Source organism: Podarcis erhardii (assembly GCF_964252035.2).
Source record: "Podarcis erhardii genome assembly, chromosome: 9".
Taxonomy (NCBI): Eukaryota; Metazoa; Chordata; class Lepidosauria; order Squamata; family Lacertidae; genus Podarcis; species Podarcis erhardii.
In genome coordinates this window covers 55,937,076-55,956,122 of record NC_138512.1, presented here as the reverse complement: position 1 = coordinate 55,956,122, position 19,047 = coordinate 55,937,076, and the positions used below count along the sequence as shown (strand labels likewise).

Here is a 19,047-nt window from a genome sequence, read left to right as displayed (position 1 = left end):
ACTAAGGCGTAATGGTTTTAGCTGACCAGTGTTTCTGTCTCTAGGATTCACACGGAAAAAAATAGCATAAATGTATTTATGCATTTTATATATTTATACTCCTTGCCCCGTATACTCAAAGGTGCCTTATGGCAACATTTTAGGACAATAACTAAATCATAAAAACAGATAGAATATCAGCAAAGCAACAGCAAAAATACTTTTGCCATCATAGCTATTTGCCACTCCAAAGTCCTGTAGGACTAGCCTACCTCAGTGTGAAATTCCATGTCTCAAACAACTTAGTAACAAAATGTATGTTAATGTTTGGTCAAGGGAGTCACTGGAAAAAGTGCAAGCAGTACAGCTGTCAGATTCCTGAGACAAATCAACTTTGTTGCAGTTCAGCCTTCATTTACCAAGTACACAAAGCAAGTCTACATAGTTTCATATTCTCCCAGTGCAAACAGCAGAAAGCAACATCACTTCAAATGCAGGAGCAACTCTGAACGCTCCAAAAACACCTTCCCCCCAAATAAACCACACTTTGTGATGTTTTCTCTTGCGTAGCCAAAAACCAGGACTACCCATTGAATAAAAACTATAAGCCAGTCTAATATTTATTAAAAGTGTTTTAGATAACTCAAAAGCAAAACCTTAGATTTCTGGAGATCATTTTGAGCACAAAAAACCCAAATGACTAGCTGCATGATAGCAATGATGTGCTTGAAGCTCAGATACGTAAAGCAAAACTACAGTTAACTTGAATTTTAGGGTGAAGGCAAAAGAAACAAGTCCCTGAAAGCTTTTCTCTTTCCTTTCCTCACCTCTCCATGCAAACACCTATTTGGAAGACATCTGAAGGCAGCATTATATAGGGAAGTTTTTAAATGTCTGATGTTTTACTGTGGTTTTATAATTTGCTGGAAGCTGCCCAGAGTGGTTGGGGCAACAAACCTATATATCCCCAAAATCTGTGCCAGAGGCTTGAGGTACTCCTTGGATAAAATTTTGGGAACACACAGGGAACAGGTGGAGGTGAAAAAGAGGAAGAAGTCCTGATGTTTGAGTAGAAGTCACTAAAATTCTATAACATCCAAAATTCTCTACTTTTTTGTATTTAACATCTCTCTCTCTCTCTCTCTCTCTCTCTCTCTCTCGCCTTTTTAGATCCTGCACCATTCCTAGTTTTCAGCCAAGGAAATGCAATCTTTAGAATAGACACTGGGGGAACCAATCACAAAAGACTGGTGGCTGATGCTAGTTTATCAACATTAATAGATTTTCATTATGAAGAAGATTGCCTTTATTGGGTGGACACTGAAGAAGGTCTTATCCGGCGAGTATACCTGAATGGTTCAAATCAACAGGTAATGGAATGTAATAATCAAAATTCTGAAAACCTCTGCATCTCCCTGGAGCATGCTGATACCTCCATTTGTTTCTCTATTATTATTATTTGTTAAATTTGTACACTGCCCTCCATAGATGTTAGTGAAATTCACAACATAAAATTACAATATAAAAAATGCATTTTAGCTGCTGCCCTCTCAGCACTCACCAACTAAATTCACTATTAGTAGGAGTGATGGACAGTCTATTATTAAAGATCATAACTAGAGTGATCACTCACCCAACTTTACAGAGAGTAGTCCTCTAATTGAAGGACTGGCAGAGGACCACCCTCTATTTCAATGAGTCCTGTTTTGGAAGTGGAAAAAAAAGCCCAGTTTAAAGATAAGTAAGAGAAGAAGAAGGAAGAGAAAGGGCCTTGAAGTTACAGCAGCCTTGAGCAGGCATACACATCGCTGGGTCACAGTTGGTGAGATGTATTGTAGCTCTATATAAACTAGAGTAATTATTTCTAAATTTGCGTCTATACTTACAAATTACAATTTTAATGGAAAGCTGTTTTCTCTTTGTTGCATATCCTTATGTTTGCTTGTTTGCTGTGTTTATATTTTTAAATTATCTCTCCTTACCTTGTCCTTACTTTAAGCTAAATGTGTTTTGTGCATTTACCTGTACATGTAGTGTGAAATAATATCTTGAGTAAGATATCTGGTAAGCCGCTCAACCAAACTAGACATGATGTTAAATGAGTCATTAATTTTATTGTTTCCCCAATCCTCTGAGGATGAGCAGAGGTTTAAACATCTCCCCATAGTAGTCCTAATGACAATTCCCCCTACAGATACTAGGAGAAAGATGCTATTTGTCAGCCAGACAAAGCCAAGGCTAAAATGTCCAAGCAAGGAAGGTCTCGTGATAGAAAAAATAGCATAGCTGCTTACAAATTTAAAAGGCCTTTTCTTGCTTTTCTGGTAAACACATAAATGCAGTGGCGTAGCGTGGGTTGTCAGCACCCGGGGCAAGGCAAGTAATTTGCGCCCCCTAACCCTAACCCCTAACCCTAACCCCAGATGTTGCGCCCGGTGCGGCCGCCCCCTGCACCCCCCACGCTACGCCACTGCATAAATGTATATCCTGAAGTGGTAATCTCAGGCGGCTTTCATCCTGAATTGTTTGATTAAGGTTCATGAATTCCAATGCTCTGTATGGCAGTGATCTGGTGTCTTAGTATAATGACAATTGGGTAACAATTGTCCCATCCCCTCCCATTACAGACAATTTACCACATAGAAAAAGATGTTTCTGGATTTGCAGTGGATTGGATAAACCACAACTTTTACTTCGCTCACTACCAGAAGGCCACAATTGAGGCAGTTGACATGGATGGAAACCATTCCCAAATCATCATAAATGATGGACACCATCCCACAAGTATTGTGGTTGATCCAAACAGAAGGTAACTCAGATTGTCTTTATGGTTTCACAGTGCTGAAACAAAAAGCTTTAGATGAAATGTAGACTGAAGGATCCTCTGTGGTTTGGAGGATCGGGAAAGGGTCATGTGCTTTGATATTCATTCTCATCTTCTTCCTCCTCTTATGTATCAGTTTAATGAGTAATTTCCTGGCATGATTGAACCTAGGTTCCTCTTATGTCTGAACTGGTAAATTTTGGTGAGCCCTCCGAGTTATGATTGCAAATGAATTAAGTGAGAGATTTATGATCTGCTGCTCCTGAAGTAATTTTAATAATATTAATGACAATCACTGATTTTATCAACAGGTTTTTATTTTGGTCCTCTGAAGGAACCACTGACAGCATCTACAGAGCAGTGCTGAATGGGAAAGACATGTGGAGACTTCTGAGGAGCACAGGAAAAATCAGAAGTATCTCACTAGATCTTATTGATCTGAAGCTCTTCTGGATCCAATATGATGCCAGTGATGAAGTTTCACATATTGCAAGCTGTGACTACAATGCTAGTTCTGTTCATTTGCACAAATACATAGTACGGTATGTTAATGAATATATGTTATATATATGCTAGTGAATATATAATGCCAAAGTGTAAAATAAATTGCCCCAATCTAGCCAGGAGACATATGTGGTCTACCCCATACATTTAAGGTACATCCAACATGCTTTTAAACCACATGACTTCCTGCAAAGCATTCTGGGAATTGTAGTTTTCCCTTCACAGAGCTACAATTCCCAGAAACCTTAACAAACTACAAATCCCTGGATTCTTTGGGGAATTTATGTGCTTTAAATGTGTCTGGATGTGTTTTAAAAGTATAGTAAGGATCTGCCCTGTTATCTCTGAATTGCTGCCTAACTGGCTAGATACAGTGATAGCCAAACTTGGCCCTCCAGCTGTTTTGGGACTACAACTCCCATCATCCCTAGCTAACAGGCCCAGTAGTCAGGGATTATGGGAATTGTAGTCCCAAAACAACTGGAAGGCCGGGTTTGGCCATCAATGGGCTAGAATGTCCATGACTTAATGAACTTTGAGCAAGTTAATGAACAGATGCAACCATTTGCTTTATTTTCCCATAGAAACCAACTTTCTGACATATTCCTCTTTGCTGACCACATGTACTATTCCGACTCAACCACTGGTAGTATTTGGAGAGCCAATAAATATACAGGGAAAGATATAGTTGCAATTAACCTGCAGCTCTCACTTTTCCCACCTGCTGAAATACTGGTAGTGCACCCATTAAAACAGCTCAGCATAAAGATGGGTTCTAAAACATTTGGTAAGTTTCCATGTAATTTGATTATCAAATATTTAAGAATTTTAAGCTTAACTCATGTTGCATAATTGTTCTGCTCAGTTATTAGGATCACATCTCAAATTATCTTCTAACACCCTGCTTTTGCTACTGTCATGATATTCAAGGAATATACTGTCATGATAATTCCTGTTCACATTTTCCAACCAAACCTTTCAAATGCCTTAACAATGCTGCAACTTTGTTCAACTATGTTCAGTTTCTTTCCTCTCTCTCTCTGTTCAAATTTCCTTAGCTAAGCATGCTCATTATGTAGGTATAAAATCTGCATTATTAATATCACATTCTCCAGCACCTCATTTTAAAAAGAAGATTGCATGTTTTGTGTAAAACAAACACGCACACTCACACGCATGCACACATACACTTGTATTCCGCTTCCCTTGATATTGGCACACAGTAGCTCTTACAACTTACTTTCGTTTCTATTTCCAATAATGTGGTAAACATGAATATACCTCATTCTCTTTCTTTTTACATTTATTCATTTGTAGTTTTTCTTCTTCTAAGAATAAGTCATAATAAAACCCATTGTTCTTCACAGATATATTGTATAATAATCAACCACCGGAAATCCATTTGGAACAAATATTTGCACGTTAACGTGTCCCAAATTTTGTAGTTTTTCAAACCACCCTTCATTATAAATTCCTTATTTTAAAAATAGATGTCACTGAGGATACTTCTGGATTAATTTATTGAGGGAGTATAAAATGGCTGTGAATAAAGGATACTTCTTCCCCACAAACCCACCAATATATAAGATTGAAATTAAAACAATGGTTTACTTTAAGCAATAGGAATAAAACTGGAAGAACTTGGCTTGATGAATGTGTTCCTGACCATGCTTCTCTTCCCTTCAGCCTAATTCCCAAATCTGACAGATGACAATCTATGCTTGTGTACTGCTTTCACTGCCAGTATTGCCTGAAAGTCTGAATGCCATAGTGTACATGCTTAGCCATTGTACATGCATGGTCTGCCCACCTATGGACCATTCATATGCAGGACCTTTACAAACAGGAGGAGAGAGAAGGGAATGCTTGGGCAATTGCAAAGCTTATGACACTTCAAGAAATATGTAAAACCTGTCCACCTGTATCCTTGGGGACCATTGCTCTGTTGGATATGGTAGACAGTGAGTTCGTTGCAGTTTATCCTTGTAAACGGAACACTGCTAATCAGTTGTGTGTGCTCAGCCAAATAAAGATGATTGTGGGCTGGTACTGAGGTGCCGTCCTGTTGCGGAGGCTGATGCAAGCAGTCAACCTAAGCTTCGCAAACATCATTGCATAATATCACCTCAGTCAGCCTGTGCTCATATTGACAGGAGGCCCTTCAGTGTATTTGCATGTGTCCTGGGGAACAGGCAATCAACACTGCAAGTGATATGGGTCACAATGGCTGACAAGAGTGGCAGAGGATTCTGGGAAAGTAAATTGTCAATATAAATGAAGATACATAGTAAGGTGCAATTTATTGACTCATGTGTGTGCTCCTAGTTGCCTTTTCTCATGACCTTTTCAGCTACCATAGTATAAAGCTGTTGAGATGAGATGCAAATTCCCTTCTCTCCCACCTTAATAATTAGTTTGCTTTTAAAACGAGCTCTTCAATGACTCCGGAATCTTCCTTTTACGGCAGGCTAGACTGGAGCATAGGAATTTGAAATGGATGTAATATAGGCCTCCCCCACTCCCTCACCAATGACTTCTTATAAAACATTGAGGGGGTGGAAAGAAGCTTAAGTAGCCCAATCCAGATGAAGCCTTTGGACTTTGCATGTGCGTTGTTTAGCTTATCCAGCCCAAGGACCTGGATTGAGGGAAGGCTAATTAGCCTAAAGTACAAATGAGATTTATAAGGGGATCTTACAACAAGGGAAACCTGAAAATGAAATCATGTGAGCATTAATTCAATGCTCTGCAGAGGCTAAGTCAATGTGTGCTGGAGTTAAAAGTGCACAATCTAACATTGTTTCCTTTTTCTTTTTTAAAGGAAATAGCTGTTGCTGTGCTTTTCACGTACAATACAGAAACTGTTTTAGCTGTCAAATGCTTGCTAAGGTCAAATTTGGGTTATTAGTTGCAAGCTCTTTTCCTTCCACTAGATTAGTGTTCTGCTTCCAACAGGTCAAACCAGGATGCCTCCTACTGTTTTACCTGCCCTTCCCTCTGCGTTCTGACTTATCTTTACCAGGACTCTTTCATGGCACTGTACAGAACTATGTTGGCTTCAAAACCAATGCAATGCGTTTGTGCAATGTCATAGATCTATTCATAAACAGTGCACCTTTATGAAGTAACAATTGTATACAGTGACAAAGCGGCATTTGTAGATGAACCCACTTACAGCCATGTTCTGTACCATGTTACTATCAAAAGAACCCAAGGCTTCCTTTACTTGAGTGTGAGTGTGTATCTATCTATCTATCTATCTATCTATCTATCTATCTATCTATCATCTATCTATCTATCTATCTATCTATCTATCTATCATCTATCTATCATCTATCTATCTATCTATCTATCTATCTATCTATCTATCTATCTATCTATCATCTATCTATCTATCATCTATCTATATCTATCTATCTATCTATCTATCTATCTATCTATCTATCTATCTATCTATCTATCATCTATCTATCTATCTATCTATCTATATCTATTTATCTATTTATCTATTTATCTATCATCTATCTATCTATCTATCTATCATCTATCTATCTCTATCTATCTATCTATCTATCTATCTATCTATCTATCTATCTATCTATCTATCTATCATCTATCTATCTATCATCTATCTATATCTATCTATCTATATCTATCTATCTATCTATCAATCATCTATCTCTATCTATCTATCTAGCTATCATCTATCTATCATCTATCTATCTATCATCTATCTATCATCTATATCTATCTATCTATCTATCTATCTATCTATCTATCTATCTATCTCTATTTATCATCTATCTATCTATCTATCTATCTATCTATCTATCTATCTATCTCTATCTATCTAATCTATCATCTATCTATATCTATCTATATCTATCTATCATCTATCTATCTATCTATCTATCTATCTATCTATCTAATCTATCATCTATCTATATCTATCTATCTATCTATCTATCATCTATCATCTATCTATCTATCTATCTATCTATCTATCTATCTAATCTATCATCTATCTATATCTATCTATCATCTATCTATCATCTATCTATCATCTATCTATCTATCTATCTATCTATCTATCATCTATCTATCTATCATCTATCTATCATCTATCTATCTATCTATCTATCTATCTATCTATCTATCTATCATCTATCTATCTATCTATCTATCTATCTATCTATCTATCTACCTACCTATCTATCTACCTATCTATCTCTATCATCTATCATCTATCTATCTATCTATCAATCATCTATCATCTATCTATCTATCTATCTATCTATCTATCTATCTATCTATCATCTATCTATCTATCTATCTTTCTATCTCTCTCTCTCTCTCTCTCTCTCTCTCTCTCTCTATCATCTATCATCTATCATCTATCTATCTATCTATCTATCTATCTATCTATCTATCTATCTATCTAATCTTCCTACCTATGCCTTAGATAGGTCATTTATCTGTATATGTCTGCACACACACACACACACACACACACACACGTACACACAAAATTCATTCATGCATAAACACACCTAATTTTCTCTGCTCAATTTTTTTTTACACACAGGCCTTTTTTGTAGATATATTTGCATCCAGCTCAGTTTCTAATTTCCCTAATTTCTAATTGAGACACAGATGGAGCATTGAAATTCAGATTTGTTCTTCAAGTGAATCTATTCTCCAGGAGGGCAGTATGGTAGCAAAGGTCCTTGTGGAACTGGGTTATGCTGCAAATCATCAGAAGGGCAGGTTCGGTGAGATTGGCAGTGTGGTAGAGTAGACAGAGGTTTGGGGATGGGGGCTTGGGCAAGGAGTAAGGGGAAGGCGGGTTCTGGGGGAAGCGTTGGGGGGGAAGGGATTGTTGAGGGAAGCCACCAGGGACATCAGCCCCTAATATATAAATAAAAACTGGGTGCATTTTGAGTCAGTCTTTATCTTGATATAATCCTCTTTTCCAGAAAGAAGGCCATGTCTTTCAACTCGAAAAAGCTGCAAGACAAGTACCTGCAAGCGAGACCCCAAGAGCAGTCATTGTAAATGTATGAGTGGGTTTACCTTAAGCAAAACAAAGCAATATTGTGAAGGTAATGAAGGATAACTGCTTGTGATTGAATCATGTGGGTAGGCAGGCATGTTGTTGCTCTCTAGTCTTTAAACTATAAACAGATGCATTAAATTAGAAAAATAGATGGTGTTCTCCACCATATATATTTTAGGAACAGAGGGGCAAAAATGTCAGACCACAAGGCAGCTCTTTTGAAATCTTTCAGTCTGGTTCACAATGCTGGACTAATTTGAGGTGGGGGACAAGGAGGCCCTTTGTGAAATGCACAAGCCCCAGCTCCTGACTCACCCCCCCTTTTTTGCCAAATCATGACTCCCTACACTTTTTAGATACAGTAACTAATGAGGCTGTCCCTTGTAATTCAAGTGCTGGTTTGTTCAGAGTGAAGCAGGGGATTCATGAGACATAATACACTCTAAACTGATCAGCATTTAACACATAGAAATAAAAAGAGTGCCAATTTTTTGTAGAATGAGTTGTCCCAAGCATAGGCATGTGTGAACCAAGACAGATGATGGTGTTGGGTCCCTTAGCCTGAGGTGCATGGTTTCGTAGCCACCAAGCTAAGTACAGAACTAGGTACAGATAAGTGATAAAATGTTTGGTTGTGATCATGCTATGGCCTTTCATTGCACATTCATTGTGATTTGTGTGCATGATGCTATTGGATGGTCATACACAATCACACTTTCAATAGTATTTGCATGGTTACATGGGATCCTGCTTTTAATACTGCTTCGGGGGGGGGGGGGAGTTTTGGGGCAGTCATACTGTTTTATTTCCAAATAGGGCATATCCTGTAACTTCCTGCTGAAACCCCATAACTTTTCACACCACAAATATTCTGGTGGTTTTTTTGTCCCAGTTTTGTCGTGCTATGGCTTTTCTGGACAGCACATTAAAAACTGCCTTATATTGAGTTGGGTCCCTTGGTTCATGTAGCTCAGTTTTCTCTCCCATTAGTTGCAGGAAGTTTCCAGTGTAGTATTATATTATTACTATGCATTGAACTTGCATCCTGCATCTTATCTGAAGATCTCAAGGCAGTTTACAGCATAAAAACACAAAATACATAATAAAAACAAGAACAAAAGAAGCCAATAACCCTCACCTCTCAAAAGTAGCATATCTGTCTTCTCTTACTCAAGACATCCAAATATGAATATTGGGCACCTGCAGATGACCTGCGTGCTGATTATTATTTTTTTGCAGTGAGATTAGAAGGCATGGACTATTGAACGACCATTCACTCTGATTTGTTTGTGCAGAGGTTAGGTAATGTTACATCAAAGCAAGTGTTATGATACACTTTCTAGTGCGTTTCCCCATTACCTTCCTTTTCACAGAAGTCTGATCTTTGTGGGGGGTGGGTTTGTTGTGCAGGAACTCCAAATCAGCTTTAATTGTGTTACCTGCATTTGCATGTGACTGAATCCCACCCCCAAATAGTGACAGCTCGTAATATCATTAATGATGTTCTCTTACTTTTTTTATTAACTCCCCTTGAATTTTTATAATTGTTCTTTCCTCCCCATCAGATGTCAATGAATGTGCATTTTGGAACCATAGATGTACTTTAGGTTGTGTCAATGTCCCAGGCTCCTATTATTGTACATGTCCAAGAAATTTTGTTCTACTGTCTGACAAGAAAACTTGCCACGGTAGGTAGCTGTCAGACACAAATACACAAATGCTTGTTCCTGCCTTCTGAAAGTCCTCTTCTGATAGCAGTGGAAGTTTACCAGCACAGCCATGCTAATCCGACACTTTTGCTACATAGGGAATTAGGAAGTTGTCTTATGTTGAGCCAGATCTTTGGTCCATTTGGCTTAGTCTTGTCTCCAATGATTGGCAGTAGCTCTCTAGGATTCTAGGCCGTGCTTTTTCCAACCCTACCCTGGAGAAGCTGTGGAGTGAACCTGGGTACTCTGAATGCAAAACCCAGAGGGGTTTAACGATCAATCCCTCTTCCCAGGGAACTCTGGGAACTGTAGCTCTGTTAGGGGAATAGGAGTCTCTTAACACTGCTCTGCACCCTTAACAAACTAAACTTCCCAGGATTCTTTGGGGGAAGGCACAAGTTGTATTATACTGCTTCAAAGGTATTGTTATGAGTTTGTGGGTCCTAGAGTTCTAATCCCTATAATCCTAGCAAGTGTTAAAATATAGATCAGACTAGCTTCCTCATAGGTGGTTACCTGGGGAATGGGCCATTAAGGGAGCAAAAGCGAGGGGCGAGGGGCTCCTCCTCCAGCTTGCAGATATTAAGGAGGACAAAAGCCAGAATTTAGAATTGAAAAGTATGTATTATTACTATCAGCCTATTATTTCCAAATTCTAAAATCTTATTCAGCAAAATGAGAAACGTCTTCACTGTGAGATTAAAAAACAACAGCCACAAATGGTCTGAACAGATGGGGACAAATGAGATTTTCCGCCAGATCAAACATCGTTGTTGGATCATGGACTCCTCCACTTTTTCCTCTGTTCAGCTTTCATGTTGCTGACATCACTGTACTTGGGTAGGGCTGGTTTTCTTCCTTCCTTCACACAAATGTTGCTTATATGCAGCAATTGGTCTGTGTCCCAGGTGCACCGTACAGTATAGCTCAAAAGGCAGACGATATGATACACACGAGCAATGCTGGAAGAAGACAAATAAATTGCTTCCATTTATCTGGACATGGGACTTTAGGCACAGTTCCCCACATCCTCCTGGTCCATTAGACACTCTAACTCCAATAGCCAGTCTTTTCCCTCCTTACTTACAGCAGTGCCAGTCCTTGCTCAAAAAACCCCAGAGGCTAAACTATGATCTTGGAGGCAAGATGCATTATTTTGGTTATAGAGACCTGCATAGCTTAATTCTAAAGGCAGAGGTACTGTGTATTAAATCATACACTCAGAGACCGTCTTGCCATATGTTAAAAGAGCTGAGGCTTGATGAGCCAGGGTGGCTGAAATTTATCCCTTCCTTGAAATTCCTGCAAACCATTATTTCCATTGTTCAAGCTGTTCCTCCTTTAACTCTTATTTCCTTTGTTTTAAACTTACTGTAGAACTAATTCCCTGTCCAAGCAGTTACATTCATTGCAGCCATGGTTGTGGGCAGACAGTGAAGGGGCCTGTTTGCTTTTGCCCTGAGGGATCAGTTCTCCAAGCAGATGGAAGAACATGCACAGGTAAGCATGTGAAGAGTGAGCCACCTGCCTGGGAGGCGAGTGTGTTTGTGTGTACTCACCCACCACACTTGCACTGTTCAGATTGGTATCCTAGGAATAAGAAATCCATTTTTTATTAGCAGCTAAATCATGTAACAGGTAAGCTTCAAGTTGGACTTCAACCCAAATGTTCTGACCGAGATAACTGCTGCCCAGCCTGCTATAAGATTTTCAACATCTACAGTAGCAACCCTGTGAAATGGAAAAACAGAAGGCAGGGAAAGGGTTAAAGCCCCCCACTCATCATGAGACATGGATTTAAAAGTAAAAGATGCAATAAAACATGAAGCATCCTCTTGACAAGTTTCAGGATCATTGGGTTTCACTGCTTCATTATCCAAAGCCATTTCATATTGCGGTGTGTGAACGACTTTCATTTGGTGTGTCATTAAATGAGGTTCGGGTGCTTAATATCTGCTAGAATTCATTGCTTTTTTTGGCAGAGATTCTTCTGTCTGTCATGAACAGGGTTTAACAAAAAATACTGTTTTCCCTGGTGTATGTGTGATATTCATCCATTTTACTGCAAATGTTTTATGGAACTTAGGGATGAAACCTTTTCCTTAAGTCTTTGTCCAGCCATAACATTAATTGTTTAGGGCTGAACTAAATGTTATACACAACTGTATGTTTTAAAATCTTTCTTCTGGTGGTGGAGAGGGTTAAGGTTTGGGAAGGGGTGATTTTAAGTGTAGAAGCAGCAGTGTTTTTAACCCTTTATGTACCCACTACTTTTCAGTGACAACACTGCCCCACCATGAAGACTGCTTCTTCTCTACTCAAAATCTCTTCTCCCAAAGCTGTTTTTCCTTAAAAGAAGCAGATTTCAAACCATACGTTTGCATGTGACACGCAGATTGGCTCATAGAGGTTCTTGCTTAGTGGACACATAGGAACTGCAGCAAAACGTTGCAGCGTTTCAACCTTCCTAAAGTAATAACTCCTGTTTAGGGTTCTAGTCTTCCAATCCCGCCCCCTCCCCACCACTCATCATTTTTCTTTTCTGACTGTCACTCCACATTCAGAGGGCAGTGCTTGCAGCACTTCATAGACCATGGGCAGACACGAGAATGTGGCCTTTCAAGTGTTGTAAACGATCTCTATCTTCTGAGTTTAAGACTCTGTATACAGGTTAACTTTAAATAACTCCTCTTCCCTCAAAGAATTCTAGTTTGCTAAGGCCTTCTTGGAATTGTAAGTTTGTGAGGGGTAAACTACAGTGTCCAGAATGAGAGCCAGTGTGGTGTAGGGGTTAAGCGCAGTGGACTCGTAATCTGGTGAACCGGGTTTGCGTCTCCGCTCCTCCACATGCAGCTGCTGGGTGACCTTGGGCTAGTCACACTTCTCTGAAGTCTCTCAGCCCCACTCACCTCACAGAGTGTTTGTTGTAGGGGAGGAAGGGAAAAGGAGAATGTTAGCCGCTTTGAGACTCCTCAGTAGTGATAAAACAGGATATCAAATCCAAACTCCGCCTCCTCCTCCTCTTCTTCTTCTTCTTCGAGGGAAAATAATATGCTTCAAATGAGCTTTAAACATATAGTGTGTAAACAGGTGATGCATGAGTAAACCTTCTGATACTTAGAATATTCCATATATTACTAAATTAGAGTGGTTAGCAACTCTGGCAAATCTTTCTGAAGTTATCTAGACATCGTGTCCAAACTTGCTAACTGTCAGAGACAGCCAACCATAAGGAATGGACTTCCTTTTTTGGAGTTTGGAAGAACCTCCTTGCCTTGAAGCTCCAGTGAGACACAATATGGTAGAGACCCTAGTCCTTACCTTCCTTGGAAGCAAACACTCACCATTTTCAAAAGAACAGTCATGTTTTAGAAAGTTTAATAATATTTAGAAGGTTTAGTAACAATTAATAAGGCTTCATTAGGGTGGGTGGTGATGTTTAATGTAAGCCTTGTTGTAATAGAGTTTTAGTGTTCAATTTTTTTCTGTGGTCTCTTAAAGGTTGTTCATCTCCTGATAATGGTGGTTGCAGCCACATTTGTGTCTCTCTGAGTCCATTAACTTGGGCATGTGATTGCTTTCCTGGCTATATTCTCCAGGAGGACAAAAGACGCTGTTCTGCTGCAGGTTAGTAACACAATACTTGGTTTCACTACAAGCAAACATGATTTCAGCAGTGAAGAAACTCTGGAAGTGTACTGAACACGTTCTTGTCTGACATCACTCTTTCTCCTTAAGTTGAGCTAAGAGAAAACCATTTCAACCTCTGAAGTTGGTTGTGCACAATGTTGATTGGCTGACAGCTGTGATGTCATAATTCCTTTGCTCCTCTCCCTCTGAAGCAATTTTCTAATAATAATAATAATAATAATAATTTTATTATTTGTACCACACCCATCTGACTGGGTTTCCCCAGCTACTCAGGTGGCTTCCAGCGTATATAAAAACATAATAAAACTTTACACATTAAAAAGCTTCTCTATACAGGACTGCCTTCAGAAATCTTCTAACAATTATATCTGCCTATGTGGTTTCAATGCACAAGTGGCTCTTTACAAAAATAAAAATGTACAGCTCAGATAAAAGCATGGTGGAGAGATAAGACTGACAGCTCTGGTTTCCTTTGAGTTTGACCATACAGAGAGAGTTTCTCTAATTTTCCCTAATTGCCTCTAAAGTTTCTCTTTCTTCCCTGAATTGTGGCCTTTTTCTCTTTTCCATATGGAAAAAGAAGCATATGCCATACCATTCAAGTGTCAAAATTCTGTTTTTCTGTAGACTTCATAAAAAAAACTTTTTAGGGGAAAAAATTGTCTGCAACACCCTTTGTCCTTGGTGTGCAAAAGGCAAAAGTAACTCTGTAATCCTCAAGGTTTCTTCTCTAAAGATTATTATGGGACTAGAGGAGCTAACATGCTATGAAATTTGTCACACACAGGGCCGAAGCCATTTCTGTTGTTTGCACAGAGCCGAGAGATCCGCCGTATTGGTTTTGATGGAACAGATTACTCAAATTTACTCGAGTGGCAGATGGGAATAGTCTTAGCTCTTGACTATGACCCTGTTGAAAATAAGGTAAGGCATTTGCAAACTAGAGGATTTTGAAGTGTTGCAAGGACACTTGGCTTTTGCTTCTTTGCATTTTAACCTCTTGGTTACTGGTTCTCCTTGATGTGCATTAGTTTAGATTAGATTTATTTAATATATTTAAAAATATCTCTAAGCTTGGTGCAGAAAACTGATGCAAAATCAAACAACTTGAACAGAACCTTGTTGCACGCCACCCTGTTCTCTGAGTGGTACGAGATTCATGGTGTTCCAGGCACTTACACAAGGTTTGTGTTTCCTTTTGGGAATGTGGCACAACACAAACAATGCCAATATTACAAAAACACACAGTTACATATAAAAATGTTACATTAATACAAAGCTACTAGTATGTATAAATCAGTATCAATTCATTTTGCTTCAGACACACCCCTTCAGCCTCCGGCTTCTCACTCAGGGTCCAACAAACTCAGAGCTCACCCACAAAAATCTCACAATGAGAAAAGTTCCTGGAAACAGTGGACGACCTGCTACCTCTTCAGATAATGTATTTGGACACAGTTGCCTTGTGCTTATTTCTAATGATCCTTAAGAATCCATCAACGGTTAAATGGAATTCCTCATTTGCTTTTGCTTTTTATTTATTTTTTAATTAAGTTTTTAAAATTTTTTATACATATAAAACAAAACCATTTCAAACATTAAAATACAGAGTTCTTTCGAACCCTTAGACCTTCCCTCCCTCCATGGGTTCTATCTTGAAGATTAAATTTACTGCATCTTTTACCCTTATCTCTCTATTATATAACCATAATTACCATTAAAAAATTACATTACAAGTGTCTTTACATCCCTGACAAAGGTTTTAACCGTTTACAGTTAAAAGTTTACAGACTTTTAAATAAATTACAAATTTACTCCAGTCTTTAGAAAATACTTGATCTTCCTGGTTTCGGATCTTCCCCGTCAGTTTTGCCATTTCCACATAATCCATCAGTTTCACCTGTCATTCTTCTTTTGTTGGTACATCTCCTTCTTTCCATCTCTGGGCTAGTAGCATTCTCGCTGCCGTCATTGCATTCATAAAAAGTTTTTTATCTTCTCTTGGGAACCCTTCACCTATTATACCTAGTAAAAAGGCTTCTGGTTTTTTGACAAATGTATTTTTAAATATTTTCTTTAACTCATTATATATCATTTACCAGAAAGTCTTTACCAATCTACATGGCCACCACATATGATAGAAAGTGTCCTCTTTCTCTTTATATTTCCTTTATGTTTATCATACCACAAATAAGCATGCCACCCAAATTATCATTGGAGGGTATTATCATGACCCTCCAAATCTAGTAAATCTGTATTTTTTAACAAGATCCATTCCCGCAACCAGCAGAGACAGGTCGCTTCATAATATAACTTCAAATCTGGCATAGAGAAGCCTCCTCTCTCTTTAGAATCAGTTAGTAATTTATATTTTATTCTTGGAATAAAAAAAACCAGGAATTCCTCATTTGCAGTCTGTAGTTTGACTTTCTCAATGCACTAACATGACTTATCTTTCATACTTGGCATTTCCAAATTTGTTTCAAAAGGTATCAGCAACCATACCCACTGTTTTCAGTGTTCAGGGATGAAGGCCAATGTGTAATGAACGAGAGAGGCAGGAGCAGCCTCGAAGGAACCCCATGGTTTGCAGAACTTAAAACACAAAATGCTGCCTTTTAGAAAACTAAAGTGGCGGGGGGTGGGGGAGAGAGGCTCTGAAACACCCAAGAAAGACTGAGAATGAGCAGTAGCCATGGAATGACTGACAGTTGCCAGGTGGGAAAACCGAGTGGAAGAGGGCGTGGAATGGAGTATTTTGGAGCAGGGGGTAACTAACTGACTGGAGCACTGAACAGGAGCAGTCCATACTGTAACCATTTTTTGCAGGCCCTTAGTTAAAGCCTATCAGACTTCAGAAATATTTTACAGATTACTGATTGTTTCTCCTATTGCAAGTTGCTTGGCTAAAAGAGAAGCCCAGGTTATTGAAGAGATGGTATATAGGGCAGTCAGGATTTACTTGCTAAGCATGCTCAGGCTGCAGAAGTCATTCTGGTTGAAGGATAAGTGCCTGCTTATTTGATCTGTAATCATGGGCTACAATTTTGTAATTACTCATTTATTTCCCCCCCCCCCCCAAGAAATTTCATTGCTGATGGTAAAGCCACTAGCTAAGGAAATCCTGCTCTCTAATAAGATGTGCAATAATCAGCTATAAACCTTCTGTTTTTCTCATTACAGATTTATTTTGCTCACACAGCCTTGAAGTGGATAGAGAGAGCTAATCTGGATGGCTCAGATCGTGAAAATGTTATCCGTGAAGCAACAGAGAAACCTGAAGGACTCGCCATTGACTGGATTAACCGCAAATTGTATTGGACTGACTGGGGGTAGGTTTCTCTCTCACACATATTACAGCATACTTAATGCTGGCGTAAGACATTGTGGGAAATGAATGACTGGCAAAAGACTGGCGTAATTGAAATGTTGTTCTCACAGATGCCTGTGTACTCTTGTGTGCTTAAGTCGTAACAGAAAGGTTTAGCAAATGGAAAATGCCATCGTTGCCCAATGTCGAAGGGTCAGACAGACCTTTTTGCTGAACATTATTCTGCATAGAAGTGGTCACGAAAGGCAGTGTCTGCATGAAGATCCATAACTTTGGGGGCAATAAAATCAATGGTGGCTCAGTGTCCCCTGCGTGTAAATTCTCTTAAGCCTATTTTCTCTGAAACTTCTATAGAAATTTCTCAGCTCTGGGGCACCATAAAGGAAGGGAACAATTTTTTAGTTAAAAGAGGAAATCACAATGGAATGGGTGTGGGAGAAGCTACACCCTTTTTGAGCCAAGGCCAAAGAATTATGATGCCATGGCATGCCATGATGTCATGTTATTTGCATTTTGTGATAATTCTGTGGTGCTTAAAAAGAGGTGTGCAACATGTTTTAAAGAGATGTGTGCTATATATCAGCAAATTGTGATGCAGGCTAATAATATTATCCCCGTGTTATGGATGGGGGTGGATAAGGCTTGCTTAAGTGGAGAGCCAGTGTGGTGTAGTGGTTAGGAGCGATAGACTCATAATCTGGGGAACCAGGTTCACATCTCCACTCCTCCACATGCAGCTGCTGGGTGACCTTGGGCCAGTCACACTTCTCTGAAGTCTCTCAGCCCCACTCACCTTACAGAGTGTTTGTTGTGGGGGAGGAAGGGAAAGGAGAATGTTAGCCGCTTTGAGACTCCTTCGGGTAGTGATAAAGCGGAATATCAAATCCAAACTCTTCTTAAGACAAACAATGGCTTTTGTGATTTTTAAACAGGGCAATTCATGCTCTTAAAAAAGGTAAAGGACCCCTGACAGTTAAGTCCAGTTGCAGATGACTCTGGGGTTGCGGTGCTCATCTCGCTTTACAAGCCAAGGGAGCCAGTGTTTGTCTGCAGACAGTGTGCTAAACCGGTTCTTAATCCTGATATAAGCTGCTATAATTACTGTTGCAATTATATGCAGTAACATTAATAGAATGGCTGGTTGCATAGCAAAATAGAATAGAAACTCCCTTACCTAGGCAGCTTACGACTCATGTAAGAGGGACAAAGCAAAACTGAGTAGGAGAAATCAGGAAGGGAGATAGGAGTGATGGAGCAGAACAAAACTGGATGGAAATATACCGTATATGGTACAGTGAACTGACTGTAGCCACAAACGAAAAGAGCAACAATGTATTTGGTTGAGGATAAGGTGCGAGACTGGTTACATTATGCTCAGATTAAAGAAGTTTTTAAAAATGACAAAAAGTTAGGGTTCCAGGTGGAGAAATCGAAGTTAGAAACTGAATTGTTAGAACCAAAGACCAAGGTACTATCTAGAATGTATAACTTGCTGCTAAAATGGAATACACAAGACGAAATGGTTAAATCGGCTATGATAAAATGGGCACAGGATATTGGGCATAACATTATGTTTGAGGACTGGGAAAGGTTGTGGACCACTGGGCTGAACTTCACTGCATGTAATGCTCTGAAGGAAAATGTTATGAAAATGATATATAGATGGTACATGACCCCAGTTAAACTTGCCAAAATATACCATTCGTCTGACAATAAATGTTGGAAATGTAAAGAAAATGAAGGAACATTCTTTCACCTCTGGTGGACATGCCCTAAGGTGAAGGCCTTCTGGGAAATGATATATAATGAGTTGAAAAAGGTATTTAAGTATACCTTCACTAAGAAACCAGAGGCCTTCCTTCTGGGTATTGTCGGCCAGAGGGTGTTAAAGAAGGATCGAACATTTTTCATGTATGCAACAACGGCAGCAAGGATTCTCATCGCAAAAAATTGGAAAACTCAAGATTTACCCACACTGGAAGAGTGGCAGATG

At 39.1% G+C, this 19,047-nt stretch overlaps 1 protein-coding gene across 2 annotated transcripts in view; it reads left to right on the top strand.

Annotated features, from left to right (window-relative positions):
- EGF (epidermal growth factor) overlaps positions 1-19,047 on the top strand; it is a 42,770-nt gene that overhangs the window by 5,075 nt on the left and 18,648 nt on the right. For both annotated transcript variants that reach the window (XM_081876711.1, XM_081876710.1), the window contains exons 2-11: positions 1,150-1,349; positions 2,607-2,788; positions 3,115-3,345; positions 3,892-4,094; positions 8,284-8,409; positions 9,929-10,051; positions 11,450-11,572; positions 13,574-13,699; positions 14,511-14,647; positions 16,907-17,055. In XM_081876711.1, the coding sequence (XP_081732837.1) occupies positions 1,150-1,349; positions 2,607-2,788; positions 3,115-3,345; positions 3,892-4,094; positions 8,284-8,409; positions 9,929-10,051; positions 11,450-11,572; positions 13,574-13,699; positions 14,511-14,647; positions 16,907-17,055 (1,600 nt within the window). The remainder of the gene's footprint in view (positions 1-1,149; positions 1,350-2,606; positions 2,789-3,114; positions 3,346-3,891; positions 4,095-8,283; positions 8,410-9,928; positions 10,052-11,449; positions 11,573-13,573; positions 13,700-14,510; positions 14,648-16,906; positions 17,056-19,047) is intronic.